General features: G+C 37.8%; 1 protein-coding gene across 2 annotated transcripts in view; it reads right to left on the bottom strand.

Annotated features, from left to right (window-relative positions):
* Positions 1-1,518: 1,518 nt before the first annotated feature.
* The window catches only part of CRK (CRK proto-oncogene, adaptor protein), a 50,506-nt gene continuing 35,525 nt past the window's right edge, over positions 1,519-16,499 (bottom strand). Inside the window, exon 3 of one of the 2 annotated variants that reach the window (XM_048823759.2) lies at positions 1,519-2,783. In XM_048823759.2, the coding sequence (XP_048679716.1) occupies positions 2,646-2,783 (138 nt within the window). In that variant the 3' untranslated portion in view covers positions 1,519-2,645. The remainder of the gene's footprint in view (positions 2,784-16,499) is intronic. The other variant, XM_048823760.2, reaches the window with a different exon arrangement.

Genomic DNA, 16,499 nt, shown 5'->3' with positions numbered 1-16,499 from the left:
ATAATAAAAGTAAAGTATTTGCAATCATATGGTCTTCAGAAAAACATAGGTACATAGTAATACATTTGTATTTTTAGTTTAAATGAGTGTATAGGGCATTTATTTAGCAATGAAAATTTCTTTATATCCCATTCATGTTAAAAAATAACCTGCATACCAAACACCATATTTTCTTAAAGGAACTTTATCTACAAAAGTTGGGGAATGGAATCTTGTAGACATGACTACGGATATGCAGGATGATTTAATTATGACAGGAAGAATCAGTTGAAGTGGACTAAATTGTGTTGCCTTACTGAGAATATTGAACACGTCTCTCCTTTATTTATGCTTCTTTTGTGATATGTGGAGAAAAATATATGCATCTATCAGCAATTAATTTGTATGTATAGATACCATATTTAGAGACTGCCTGTATCAAGTATTCAATTCCTGTAGGTAGCAAGGTCAGGGGAAAAAAGTATGAATTATATGTAAAGAAACTAACATTTTACCAGCCCATGATTAGTTTATCTTTAAGCATTTTTAAGCACATTGAGCACTAACTTAGAAGCACAATATCAATTCAAATTAGATTAGAAATGCAGTCACTTAATTACTTCTGTCCGTCAAGTAATTATCACAAAAATAGATGAGTTGTAAGTTTTCTACAGAGGGTTTAGTAGTACTTTTAAAAAAATCATTGTTTGTTAGGATTTCTCTACAGTAATCTGTCCCCACTACCTGAAAATTGGACAGACATACTGATCACTTAGTTCTAACATAAAGCAACTATGTAACAGATAAAGGAAAAGTATTACTGTTTCCAGCATGTAATAGTTTTGAGGTAAAATGTTAACAGTATTCTAATTTATGGGCCCATGCCTCTCAGCAGTAGCCTCTGTGATGGGAACTAGCCCTTAAAGCATTTACAACTGTTCAGAGACATTCTAGTGGTATTTAGAGTAACAGCCGTGTTAGTCTGTATTCGCAAAAAGAAAAGGAGTACTTGTGGCACCTTAGAAACTAACCAATTTATTTGAGCATAAGCTTTCGTGAGCTACAGCTCACTTCATCGGTATGCATCCGATGAAGTGAGCTGTAGCTCACGAAAGCTTATGCTCAAATAAATTGGTTAGTCTCTAAGGTGCCATAAGTACTCCTTTTCTTCTAGTGGTATTTAACTACTTGTACATGTCCAGGAGCTGTTTCAGTTTTAAACCATTTAGAAAAATCGTTTACAATGTAGCCACAAAAGTTACAAAATAACTTTGAATATATTGGTCACTAGATTGTTGTATTTGGATAACTTAATTTAAGATACAGGCAAGGGATAGTTACCTTATTGTTTTAATTTACAAAACTTACTGCATCCATTCTAATTTTAATGTTAAAGAAAATCAGATAAGGATTAGTAGAAAAAGTTGAAAATTCAAGTAGTGCATAATAACCTAGTCAATGCACTGATTTTTATCATTTGCTATGAAGTAGTATTTTACTCTATTATGCCTTTTTATAATCAGTCCAGAAGCACAAAAGTATTTTCTATTAGTTTATTACAAATAAAATCTTCTCATGAATTCACTATCAAATGCTTTACAGATGGAAACAAGCAGAGCAGTCCCAAAAGTTATTTTAAAATAAAGGTAATGTTTGGCTTGTTAGTTCAAGACATTTGACACTGATTTGCTCTAGCCAATGACTAAGACTATTCACTAAGGATAAAGGAGTTATGAAACTGTCTCAATGTAATTTAATTTTATCTCTTACAACTGGCTAATGTTCTCTGTGTTACTTTTTCAGAGCAATGCTGCATATTTTAGTACACTTATTAATCAAATACTACCTTGAAGCTATGAATTAATGAGTAAAGTGCTATGCACACATTTGTCAGCACTGGTATGGAGGTCTACAATTCCTTAAAACATGTATTTGTGGGTAAAAAATATCAGGATGTGTTAATATAACATCTCAACTTGAAGTTAAATTAGCTACTAGGAAAGTTTGAAGCATCAATACTAAAGAAACCAATCTCTAGTGTCCTCAAACTCATCTGAAGACCTAGAGGAGGATTTGATTTCTTATTTACCATTGAAGTGGTAGATATCTGTAAGTCACAAAGCTATCCCAATGTATGTTCTACATCTAAAAAGATTATTTGCTTGGTGCAAAACATTATGTAGACTTGTTAGGGCAAAGAAAGTTAGAATGAAAACAAAGGCAAAAGCTCCAGAATTAACTGTTTGTGAAATTCCTACCCATACACTGAATTTTCTAAGTTTGATTTGCATTGCCTGTGGAAGCAGCAACATAAGCAATGGGACTGGAGAACGCTAAAACCTCTAATCAACAGATGTATTGCTGCTTTCTCCATCTGCTGCTGCAGGTAAGGTACGGTATGCTCTGCACATGAACATAAGCAGGCATTACAACCTACAATCATATACTTGTTCTGCTACTTGACACATAGGTTATCTAGTTTCGTACCCTGAATAACATCAGTTTTGATTAAGGAATGGTGGTGTTCAGTCCCAGGGTTTGCAGGTATCAGAATGCTCGAATAAACAATACTCCTTTCGACATCTGTAGGAACACAGTCTAAATGGCAGCTGCAGTGAAATACAGAGAGACTGTTCCCATCTGTAAGCAAAACTGTTGAGCCACACTCAGCTGAAGTCCTCATCAGGATTCTGTTGGTCCAGCAGGCGGACATGTGTGAATGGAAAGTGACCACGTTTACCATTACACTCTCCTTCCCATTGACCACTCACATTAATCTTTGTGACCTTGACCAGCTCACCGACCTGCAGGACAGGAACAAAGTGTTATTACATAGTGTAGAAGAGTATTTAATTCCTTGTTAACCTCATTTTGGTACAGTTTACATTTGTACTCTTCAATAAAAATGCTTACTTGCTGTCTCAAATAGTCAGTCTTTGGCAGAACAGCCTAATCCAAATTATTAAACTCTTGAAGAAAACAGAAAAACAGAGAGAGAAATGCAGCAATGTGTGGATAGACTACCTACAGTTAGGGTGACCAGATAGCAAGTGTGAAAAATCGGGACGGGGGGTAATAGGAGTCCATATAAAAAAAGCCCCAAATATCAGGACAGTCCCTATAAACTCGGGACATGTGGTCACCCTACCTACAGTATAGACTCTGCAACCCTGCACCAGTCTCTTTCAGTGTGTTCTTGTGGCTTGACAAATCAGCCCTCCTGTTGTGGTAAATTAATTATTGCTGAACTAACATTAGATGCTTGCATTTCTCCTGGGTGGGACCAATAACTGAACATAAGAGGGAAGACAGTTTGCAAGTGTATAAAGGAAATACATTACGATATTGGAAACCTAACAGCTCTTTAAAAAAAGGGACATCTCAAATACAACTGAAAGGTTGAGCAAAATGTTTTAAGAAATAATAGGTCAGATACAACAGCCCTGCTCAGTGTCAACAATTCCTCAAAGGAGTGTTGCAAGACCATGAGCACAGAAAAAGGTGATAATGGTAGCTATAAGAGTATAGTGGTGAAATTCTCTGGTTTGGGAGAGCAAGTTAAAGGTATTACATTTTAATAGTAATAAATAGCAGCATTTAGAGCATCTTCCATATGACTGAGCACTTCACAAACATTAAGGCTTGATCAGTTGTATGGCAAGCATTATCCCCATTTGACAGACAGGAAAAATACAGAGAGCTATTAGGTGACTTGCCCAAAGTCATACAGTAAGTCGGTGTAAATGTCAGACTACATTCTAGGTCTATATTTTACCACATTCCAAAATTAATCACACTTTAAAAAGTTCAGTGTTTGAATAAGTAATTTCCTTCGTATTTTATTTTAAGTGTTGTTTAATTAATATTAGAGAGATAAGGTGAATGAGGTAATATCTTTTATGGGACCAACTTCTTTGTGACCTTTACCAGATCACCAACCTACAGGATAAGAACAAGTACATTGTTACTACATAGTGCAGAAAAGTATCTGATTCCTTGTTACACTCATTTTGGTACTGTTCATGCTAGTATTTTTCTATGAAAAGTGCTTACTTGCAGTCTCAAACAGCTCTAAAGCGTGTCTTTCTCACCAACAGAAGTTATTCCTTGTCTCTCTAATATCCCAGGACCAACATGGCTACAACTACACTGCAGATCAATTAATATAGCAGATATTTGAGTACAAAGAAAAATCTATAATTAGAAGAATGTAAATTGGTTGCAAAGTCAAATCCTCAAGAGTTATAGGTAATGCCAAATGTAAGGCTGCTTGTGGAACTTTATTCACTTGTGCATAGACATTATGACAACCTTTTTTAATTATATGATTGCAAACACATCATTTTTTCCTCAATACTCACCTAATTCAGTACACTGGATGGATGATGCTCAGAGAATGGGTAGATGTATAAGACGAGAACAGACCTTTACAATTATCCAGTCTGACCACTACATGTGGACTCCTATTTATTGCATATCATCCAAATGCCACACTGAATATGTAGTTATTAATTTACTCATGGGCTCGTCTATGGTGCTTATTATCATATCTGAGTGTCACAAACATTCATTAATTTATCTTCATAAGTGCTCTGTGAGACAGAGTATCAATATTCCCATTTGACAGCCAGGAAATCAAGGTACAGGGAGATAAAGACAAGAATTTGCAAGTCTTCACTAATTTTTTGTGTCCTGTAATTAGGGATGATTTTTTAGAGTACTTGGAACTGTTATAACAGTTATGTTCAGCACACTGTACAGATATTAACTAATTAACAGGGCTGTCAAGTGATTAAAAAATTGATCACAATTAATTGCACTGTTAATAATAGAATACCATTTATTTAAATATTTTTGGATGTTTTCTACATTTTCAAATATATTCATTTCAATTACAACACAGAATACAAAGTGTACAGTGCTCAGTTTATATTTAATTTTTATTACAAATCTTTGCACTGTAAAAAACAAAAGAAAATAGTACATTTCAATTCACCTAATACAAATACTATAGTGCAATCTCTTTATCATGAAAGTTGAACTTACAAATGTAGAATTATATACAAAAAATAACTGCATTCAAAAATAAAACGACCCAAAATGTTAGAACCTATAAATCCACTCAGTCCTACTTCAGCAAATAGCTCAGACAAAGAAATTTGGTTACAATTTGCAGGAGATAATGCTGCACATGTCTTGTTTACAATGTCACCTGAAAGTGAGAACAGGTGTTCACATGGCATTGTTGTAGCCAGCATCACAAGATATTTACATGCCAGATGCGCTAAAGATTCATATGTCCCTTCATGCTTCAACCACCATTCCAGAAGACATACGTCCATGCTGATGACAGGTTGTGCTTGATAACAATCAAAGCAGAGTGGACCGACACCTGTTCATTTTCATTATCTGAATCAGATGCCACCAGCAGAAGGTTGATTTTCTTTTTTGGTGGTTCGGGTTCTGTAGTTTCCACATCAGAGTGTTACGCCTTTGAGACATCTGAAAGCATTCTCCACACCTCGTCCCTCTCAGATTTTGGAAGGCACTTCATATTCTTAAACCTTGGGTCGAGTGCTGTATCTATCCTTAGAAATCTCACATTGGTACCTTCTTTGCATTTTGCCAAATCTCCTGTGAAAGCATTCTTAAAACGAACATGTGCTGGGTCATCATCCAAGACTGCTATAACATGAAATATATGGCAGAATGTGGGTAAAACAGAACAGGAGACATTCAATTCTCCCCCAAGGAGTTCAGTCACAAATTTAATGAATGCATTATTTTTTTTAACAAGCATCATCAGCATGGAAGCATGTCCTCTAGAATGGAGGCCGAAGCATGAAGGGACATATGAATGTTTAGCATATCTGGCATGTAAATACCTTGCAACGCTGGCTACAAAAGTGCCATGGGAACCTGTTCTCACTTTCAGGTGACACTGTAAATAAGAAGCAAGCAGCAGTATCTCCCGTAAATGTAAATAAACTTGTTTGTCTTAGCAATTGGCTGAACAAGAAGTAGGACTGAGTAGACTTGTAGGCTCTAAAGTTTTACACTGTTTTGTTTTTGAGTACAGTTATGTAACAACCAAAAAAATCTACATTTGTAAGTTACACTTTCAAGATAAAGAGATTGCACTACAGTACTTGTATAAGGTGAATTGAAAAATACTATTTCTTTTATCATTTTTACAATGGAAAATATTTGTAATAAAAAATAATATAATGTGAGGACTGTACACTTTGTATTCTGTGTTGTAACAGAAATCAATATATTTGAAAATGTAGAAAAACATCCAAAATATTTAATAAATTTCAATTGTTTAACAGTGTGATTAATCGCAATTAACTTTTTTAATCGCAGTTAATTTTTTGAGTTAATCGTGAGTTAACTGCGATTAATCGACAGCCCTACTAATTAATCTTCTACAACCCTGAGTATCAGATGGGCAAGTATATTTATTGCCATTTTACAGATGGGAAAATAGAGAGAAAAAGGCAAACAACCTTATCCAAGGTGTCACAGTGATATCAGTGGCAGAGACTCGGGACCTCCTGACTTTCAACTCTGTGCTCACTTCTCCAAGCAATTTACTACCAGAGTTTTTGAGCAGCTAGAGCTTCCATGTATTTCAGCTGCAGTCACTGAGCATTCAGCCCTTCTGAAACTCACCGTCTAAGTATCTAAGGTTAGACACTCAGAAAATGCGGAACACACTCCCTCCAAAAAATTCTGGTCAATTAACTTGACGACCATCACAGTGGAGGTCTGTGGCTGAGGCAGCAATAGAACTAAGTTCTCCTGAGTGGCATTAATCTATGTTATATCATTCTTCCTGCAGTCCCCTGCATCAATCTCTATACCCCTTCCAGTGTTTTTGGAGCAAGTGAAACTGGGAGCCATGTGCGACTGGTACAGACAACCTCATTCACTACACAACTTTAATTCCCTCAGCACTGCCCAGACAACCTTAAATCTGGCATTTCCTAGAAACAGTGCTTGACTTTGCAACCTAAACAATTTTAATCTGATTTTTTGTATGTGATTTCTTAGATTTTGTTTTGGCCATTCTTCTCTTTTTAAAAAGGGCATAACCAAGTTCTATTATATGCAACTGTCACAAATCGTACCCCCCAAAACCTCCAAAAATATCATGCATCAGCAGCAGGGTTTGAGCACAAAGCCTTCAGCACTGTTACCCATGCTTTACAAATGCTAGATTAGTGCTATTTAACAGTTTAGCCAAGCACTAATATTTGGCACACAGAGACACAGTGTCAGTGTCATTTGTACCTATGTAGTTTATGTCTACACAGCATTTTGGAGCCTGCCCACATGACAAAGCCTCCCAGCCTGGGTTGACAGATTGGGTAAGCAGGGCTCATGACAGCACTCTAAAACTAGCTGTGTATAGACAGCACTTTGAAGTTGCAACTCAGGCTGGAGCTCAGGCTCTGAACCCTAGGGAGGGGATGGGCTGAAGAGCCCAAGCCACAATTAAAAAGTGCTGTCTATACAGCTAGTTTTAGAGCACTAGTCAGCCCAGACTGGGAGGCTCACTCTCATGGGCAGGCTCTAGCATGCTATGTAGACATACCCTGTAAGGCTCTGCTCAGTAAAAAAGGGTTGTGAAGGACACAGCATTTTTATTACCAGTTGGTAGAAATTAGATTAGAATTAATAGTCTTCTGGTTCCCTGTTCAGTTTGTTTTCCCCTGAGCCACAGGTAATTTGACTGTGTAAGTACAGAAGCCGCAGCAGTATGTAGATAGACATGGATGATCCACTTGGCTGTGTTCCATCCAGAGTTTCTAGTCTGTGTGTGCACTACTAATGTGAAAAACCGGACAGTGCATGACAGTGACAGTGGAATCTTGAAGGGGTTTAGCAGCAAACTAAAAACAAGCTGTAACTTGTGAAGCACAGACAGGCAATGGCCAGTTTTCAATAGCTTATAACTCTGTCTAATGTGAACAGATTTTCATGAGGCCAACAAAAGTCAGCTCCTTACCCCCAAGACTGTCTTCCTGCCAAATTTAAGTTTGCTCTAACCCATGGTTGTATTAGAATTCTTTAGAGAAAAACTGTAAGATTATTATTTTTAAATAATGGAAAGCTTTAGGCACCCTACAGAAAGGGTTGCTGCTGCTTCCACTATAACAAACCATGGATATTTTTCTATTTCATATAATTAGTGATGGAATACCTATGTTTGGGAGTTCAAATACTCCTGAACAGCCAAAGGTGGTTAATATTTTTTTCTTCAATCTCTCATCAATTATCTGCTAGTAAATTATCAAGCTATGAATACTTAACTAACAGAGCTTACAAATTTCTTGACCTAGAGGAATATATCTTGACAAGGTTTACTAGCTATGTAGCTAAGCCAAAATTCAGTGAGCCAGGCACTCTGAATCTGTGTGAACAGATTTGGACACACGATATCTGCAAAAGTTCTCTACCAGTAAGACTGCTTTAAAGTGATGCTTTGTCATCAAAGCCATGACAACGGGGATTGAATGCTCCATTGAAATTACCTTGCCATAGGTACTTTTTATTTAAGGCAAGTTTATTTAAGCTCTCATAGGGGCAATCCTTATCAGAACTACTCCCAGGATGAACAGTAAATATGAAGTTGTTTCTAGACAAAGCCAATTTTAAAATAGGGCTTTTATAAAAATATTAAGATGTAAGAAATTAAACTATCCCCTTTTTTCGAAGTCCAGCTTCTCCAAATTCCATTTTCTGATTGAACTGTCTATAGGACAACTGAACCGTCAAGTAAGTCAGACAAAATTCATTGCTCTTTAGGGAATGACGAGGGCACAGCAGATGCAACAGTGCTCAATTTAGTATTACTTAACGTTGTGCCACATACGCACATGGTGCTTTATAGAACAGATAAACATGGAATTCCTACCTCCCATGGAGATTACATTCTATATTTAAATTAAAATGAGATCAGAGGAAAAGGATCAGGAGTGCATGAACAGAAACAATATGATCATTTGGCGATAGAGGCACCTTGAGGATTTTTTGTTTTTGTTTTGTAATATGATTAATAAAGAAGTTTCCATGAAAAGCACATTTGGAAAAAACCCACTAATCTATTTGCCACAGGCAAACAGGAAGCTTTCCATGACCAATCAGGGCTCCTAACTCAATTGCTGTACAATTTAAATTTAAGAATTATATATGTCTCTTTGCTGCTTCTATAGCAGTCAAGGCACTAGAGCTGTGGCACCTGGACTTGCTGGTGGCCCGCCTTCAACTCTTTAGTAGCAGCCTCTTGCTGTTAGGTATCTGATGTTTTTCGAGCATCGGATGTAATTTGTGTCTTGTAGGGCTTTAGTTACATTGTCTTGGCTAAGAACACTCAGGTGGATTAAAATTGGCTTAAAAGACTTGACATTGGAAAGTACTGAACTGGGAAATGGGGAACAGAAGAGAGTGTGCGTCTAGTGAGACACCATACTGATCAAAATTAGGACTGGATTTATTTAACTAGTTAATTAAATGATCCAGAAGAGGAGGTAGACAGCACACTACTGCAATTTAAAGATATGAAATTGAAAGGAACTGAACACCAGAGAGGTCAGAGAATAAAAAGGGAACTAGCGATTAGAAACAGGGTAAAAACAAAAAGATTAATTTTGGAAAAATGCAGTTAGGGGGAAAAAATCTGAACCCCTAAGTAGCAGGAATCTGGGAAAACAGTAATACTGACCGACACCTAGGAATGACAGTGGATAGCAATTACACAAGGTTTACAGTGTGATATGCCTAGGAGAGGGGGGAAGAGTCCAGGGGAATGAGCCAAAGCTACTGAGCTTGTGGAAACATTGATCCAATTTGCTTGTCCTCCACATAGATCAATACAGTTCACTTACAACTTTTGTCAGATGAAGTGCATACACAGGCAGATAGAGTACTGATACTAAGAAATCCACTTTGAATCCATCCATTAACAGCACAAAGACTTCTCATAATGAAAGTAGAGAACTTATTCCTCCATCACCACCACAGAATAAACCATGGCCAACAGAGCTATGCTGTATAGTGAACTGCCTGTTTAATCCAGACTGAATAATCCAAACATGAAATGAAAGAGCGCTGATCCTACTTTACAGAAAAGAGCTACCAAATATGAGAGGAATTCATTATTAAACAGAAAACTTTAAACCAAACCAGAATGCATTAGTCATTTAACCATCTGTGTGGAGTATGGCTCAAAATCATGATCAAGACCTGAGAAATATGTGAGCCACCAGTGCAAAACAGATCCATCTCTTGCACTCCCATTCTGCCTAGTGAATGACAATAAAGAACGCTGCCAACTTCTAATGAAACTCAAAACGCATTTGCCACAGAAAAGCAAGCCTATCAACATTCCTGAAAAATGAAGTATTCTGCCTAACTCTCAGGAAGCTAATATTATTAATATGTATTATTTGTATTGCAAAAGTGTCATAAATCACAGCCCTATTGTGTTAGGTCATGTATAAACACTGAGATTATAATCTAGATATAAAATGAGACAATAGCTGGTTCCAGAATAGTAGATGAAGGAAACCTCTCAATTTCTAGTCAAAATCATTAAGAGATAAGACAAGTGAACTCCAACAATATACAATAATGTCAACATCCAGGATGCCTTGCACACATGCCATCTCTGGAGCTACATGATGAATCTGATTGTTGTCTTAGAACTGGGCATGGTACATGACTGGTTTTGCTTTGCTGTTCTTACTGTGTCTTCTTCTACGCAAAGACCAAAGCATTCCTTCTACCTCACAAGAGGAATGAGCCAAACCTGGTGGAAACTCATGAATTATTTGCATTTCCAGCATCTCCTAGAAAGGCAAAACAAGGCTGATGAGCTGGCAGAACAGTATAACAACTTGTTGACCAAAACAGATAATATATTGGTCTCAATTTGCCAAGCATGAGACAACAGGTGGATGCAACAATACTAGACACAGAAAATCTCAATTGCTAATAAAAAATCATTGAGAGATTATACACAACCAGACTTCAAGAGCATGCAACATCTGCCAACATCCTGGATTCATTGCAATTAGGCTTCAGACTAGGATACAGTCCTCATAGCACTAAATGATGATCTATGACAATGAATATAGGGGGAGATTTTCAAAAGGCACAAATGGTGATTGGCGGTCAGATTTGCAAAGGTACTTAGGCACCTAACATTGCAGACAGGCATCTAGTGGGATTTACTGGAGTGAATAGTCATATTAGGCAACCAATCTCAGTATTCTAAATCCTACTAGATGCCTGTCTGCATCATTAGGTGCCTAAATACCTTTTTAAATCTGGCCTTAGGTGGCCTGACTTCAAATGACTTTCAATACGAATTAGGGATCTAACTTTTATTTGTGCCTTTGAAACTCTCCTCCAGAGACCATAGGTCAACATTCATATTACTCAATCTTTAATGCATCTTTCAGGACAGTTGATCATAAGGTGCTGGTGACCACCATGCATGGTGGCAGACAGTACAGAATTACATATTCTCGAACAGGACCCAGAGTGGTAATGCTAAAACCTTCAGCTCATGAGGCCCCCAAGTATCTCTCCTCTCCTCTCCCCTCCCCTCAAGGATTTATCCTCTCTTCCCACCCAATATCTACATAAGAGTTGAAGAGGCAAAATATCATGTGTTTCATTACCAGCAATATGCTGGTGACATTCAGCTGTATGTCACTTTCCACAGAAGCAGCCAATGCTATGACTAGGATATTATAACATCTTCAAGAGAGCAGTTTCCATTGGTCTTGCCTGAGTTTAGTTTAAGCAACAGTAGTTAGGAAAAGGGGAAAATGTTTCAGACAACTAACCAAGACGCTGATCTTCCCCTTCCACAGAAAGCATCTAACCCCTATTCATCAAAATGGTACAAAGCTTCAAGTCCTGTTCAGCTCATCACTAGATCAAGACACCCATGTTGTATCAGTGGTGAAATATGCCTTTTTCTACCTTCAGCTGGCAAGTAGAACTTCACACCTAGCTCCCAGATGATGATCTGGCCAAAATGATCCATATATTCATCACCTCCAGACTGAAATGCTGCAACACGCTATGAGGCAGATATAGTATGTTAACACTGCTTTCATTAGCAAATGAAATTTTTCCAGAATAGCTGTTGAGAGCTTTAAAACTCCTTTGCCATCTAATGCTGCCATTCCATCTGGGAAAGTCCAAGTTACTTTATGTATAACTTTGTCTGAGAATAGTGTTCCATCAATTACAAGCCCTGATACCAGACAGTTCTATCAGTCTTTCTCCATTCTGATTTTAGAAACCAAGGTCATGCTTGCCCATTGCTTTATCCATTCTGTCATCATAATCCCCAATGTTGGCACTGAAGTCCACCATTATTAAGCAAATGTCATGCTTGGGAATATTGTCAGAGTTTGTTGGCAACTGTAGAAATGATCATTGATCTTACTGTTGTTGTCTGTTGGTGCATAACACTGTATAATTGTCATATTCGTATCATGTTTGAAACAATCTGCTGTTAATCAGCTCCCACTGTCTATATGATTTTTTTCTTTGGAAGTCATAGTTAATGCTATTCCTGAGCACTAACCATCTTGCCTTCCCAATTACACTGACCTTTTTTTAAAAAATGCTTTTTATCAATTTATTAATTGGTCCTGCTTTGAGCAGGGGGTTGGACTAGATGACCTTCTGGGGTCCCTTCCAACCCTGATATTCTATGATTCTATGATCAGCTCTTGGCCATTGACATTAATGTACTTCAAGAATTTCAAAATTGTGTGTCTCCATTTCTTTCATCACCTGCACAGCTTTTGTTGTTTCATCCATTGTTGAAATGTTCCAGAAACCTACTTTCAGTTTATTTTGCCTTTAGTATAACAAAGGTTTTACCAATGTGTTATAATCAAGTTTTTCCATAGATTCAAATATTTTCTCTGATATGGTTAAATCTTCTGTTCTAGATGTGACAGTGTATGTGAATTTCAAAAGGGATAATTGGAAATGAAGTGAGAGTGCTGAAGAGAGACAATTCAGAGCTCACCACACAGGAACAGAGGTGGTTTGCATCTCTCCTATCCTGGGACTGCAGGTTAGGGTAGCCCAGGGGTTCTCAACCAGGGGTATGCGTACCCCAGGGGGTACACAGAGGTCTTCCAGGAGATACATCAAATCTTCTAGATATTTGCCTAGTTTTACAACAGGTTACATAAAAAGCACTAGAGAAGTAAGTACAAACTAAAATTTCATACAGAGAAAATGAGAAAGTTAGCAATTTTTTCAGTAATAGTGTGCTGTAACCCTTTCATATTTTTATGTCTGTTTTTGTAACTAAGTAGTTTTTAAGTGAGGTGAAACTTGGGATGTGCAAGACAAATCAGACTCCAGAAAGGGGTACAGTAGTCTGGAAAGGTTGAGAACCACTGGGGTAGCCTTGAAGACATTGCAGCACCTGGTGGTGAATGAAGAACTAGCAGCACTGGGAAACAGATGGAGCAAAGGGGTACCCCTCAGCCATGCCCTCCCACTTTGACTTCCTGCTTCTACTAGTGCACTCTGCACTGGGGGAGGCATGGAGACAATGGAGCCAGCTCTGAGCTTGTCGGAATCCCACTGTACTGGAAGTATTCTCAAGGGGCTTTATGGCTGTTTTGCAATTCCTCTGTGCTGGCATAACCTGAAAAATGGGCTGTGAGACACCAGTATATATGGATCAATATGTTTAGATGGTAAGCAATAACAGGCAAAGCTTGTGATTAGATAACAATCTATAATTAAATTCTAGGTACAATATACTACAAAACAGATAATTTGGTTTTTAAGGTTTTTTTATATTATAAATCTTGTAGTAACTTATCTTGGCACCTCTTTTTTTTTTCTTTTTTAATAGAAGTGTTCCCTTGCCCATTCCTCACAAGAATGTACAATATGAAAATGATAAAGCCTCTTTAGTGCATTGTTATATATTTCAAATAGCAACCAGAGTCAGTAAAGTAAGAATTATGGTTCCCAAGGCAAATTTAACTTGTCCCTTTGGCACACAGTCCCACTGTACACAGTTAAGAAAAATAGTTGTTCTGGTTTAGAGACTTTCAATGAAGGTTATCAAAAGGGGAGATTTCTATATTTTAGTAGTCTTTGTCCCTGTTTCACTATCTCCATTTAGTGAATGGAGCGCTCTCTCATTTGGATGTGACCTGTCAGTAATACTTCCAATCTCTTTAGATTGATAAAGCAAAGTAAGAGTGAAAAAAATCTTCACCTCACTGGAAAGCAGGCATAATCAGTTTCCAAGTTATTACAATAGCTTTTAATTTGTTTTTAAATTAACAATTTAACTCTCAATAACCAATCAAAGTTAAGTTAGAGCTTCTTAAATCGGCTTCAAAACTTGGCATTCCAATGCTTTTGTTTCAAATATTTGACAGAGTCTGGTAATGCACAAAAGAAGACAGTGCTCTGTCTTTGCTTAGATGTCCTTAAAGAATGGTTTTCCAGAGAGTTTATCGATCCCATTTGTAGAGAATTGGGAAACATTTATATTTATGAAAGAATACGTGCAACTCAGTTTTCCCTCTCACCTTGTATTGTTCTCTGCTGGGTGTAAAGAGGTTAATTTCCTTCTTGAAACAAGACAAGCAATACAGTAACTGAAGGGAAGTCACTAAACAGGAATGAACTATTAGGAACCTCTGTCTCTAAGGGTAATTACTACACATCTCTAGGCAGGTTAACAAGTTTGCAGAAGTACTACACCTTGCGGTAAACTGCATATACTGCTTTTGACCCAGTTCAAGAGGCCCAGCAGACAAAGAAATGAGAACTGTATTTAGTGGTCAGCTTGCTATGGGTGGGGGGCGGGAGGTATCACTCATTGGATCCAAGATCTAAAATGAAACTGTAACCAACTGGGGCAAACCTTGCTGAAATGGTTTGATGGATTTTCAAACACACCAGGGTCCCCATGTGGAAGATTGCTGACACCTAGTAAGACTGGAATATATATAAGCTGTTTTTTGTTTTCTCTATATAAATACTTTGCTTCATGAAGGCTGGTTGGCCACTGATTAACCGTCATAGCCCGCAGAAGGTAGCAGGAAAGTAGTTGCTGAACTTAATTCAGACTTGCTAAAGCAGTGGTTCTCAAACTTTTGTACTGGTGACCCCTTTCACATAGCAAGCCTCTGAGTGCAACCCCCCTTATAAATTAAAAACACTTTTAAATATATTTATCACCATTATAAATGCTGGAGGCAAAACGGGGTTTGGGGTGGAGGCTGACGGCTCGCAACCCCCCCATGTAATAACCTTGCGACCCCTTGAGGGGTCCTGACCCCCAGTTTGAGAACCACTGTGCTAAAGTGATCCTAGTGAGCTGTAGGAGGAAATTGCAGCCTAAATCCCTTGTCTGGAGGGAGAAGAATATAGGTTCCTGCTGCGAAAAAGGAAATGGCAAGAGGCCTGAGAATAGTGCCCTCAAGGAGGCCACAAGGTCAGAGGTGCAGTTACCTCAGAACTTTAACACCATCTTCATTACACTAGCTGTAGCTGATATACTTTTACAGCAAAAACCAGGCATTTACCACATAATGATCTCCACTGGCCCAAAGATAAAGAGAGTTACACAGAGTCCCACTAGTGCTCCATAAAGGATCTAAACAAGGTATACCCTTTGTAACAAAGTAATGAGGAAGAGGGGTTGACGGTATTTCAAGATCATTTACATCCTTAGTGAGATTCTAAACCTTCATTTCCTTGACTATGTTTGAAAGTGAACATTTATGCATATCAACATAGCTTTAATTTTACAACATCTGATATGCATATTCTATCTTTCTTCCAATATTCAGTATATCCTTTGTCAGGGTGTCACTTCCTCCAGAGATCAGCTCTTTTCTTGGGCTTTTCTAAAATACACTACTTTTAATCTTATGGAGGCAGTACAAAAGTACTATTTGTAGTCTGGATCACAAATACAGGGCTTGAAAAAGCCACTTGCCTGGGGCAAGCAGAAAATTTTCCCAAGCAGCACAGTCAGCCTCTGCAGGATCAAAGCTTTCCTTAAAAAACATTAGTCTCTTGCCCTTATGGCTATGTGGAAATTTTTCCAAATATTAACTGAATATAAGTCAATGGAGTGCTGTCTCCTTAGACAGCAGACACAGTGCAGACAGAGTAGGTGCATGACCAGGGTAGGGTACAGATGCACAAATAGGGTACAGTGTATACTGGAGAGAAAAGAGAAAGATTTAAGGAAATTAGAGGAATATGGTACTAAGAGACAGATGGGGGAAGAGATCAAGACTAATATTTGGGAGGAGGTAGAGTGCACAGGGTATAGGGAAACGAAACACACAGTGGAAACAACTCAGTAAGATACACAGTGATCTATTTGAGACAAAAAAAATGTGGAGTGAAGCCAGGAAGGGAGAAGAGAAATGTAAGGGCAATTTTTTAAAAATCAGAATTGCCAATACTAGAGAAAGAACAAGAACCAT

Source organism: Caretta caretta, chromosome 17 (genome assembly GCF_965140235.1).
Source record: "Caretta caretta isolate rCarCar2 chromosome 17, rCarCar1.hap1, whole genome shotgun sequence".
NCBI lineage: Eukaryota > Metazoa > Chordata > Testudines > Cheloniidae > Caretta > Caretta caretta.
The sequence above is the reverse complement of the archived record's forward strand: the minus strand, read 5'-3'. Positions and strand labels throughout refer to the sequence as shown.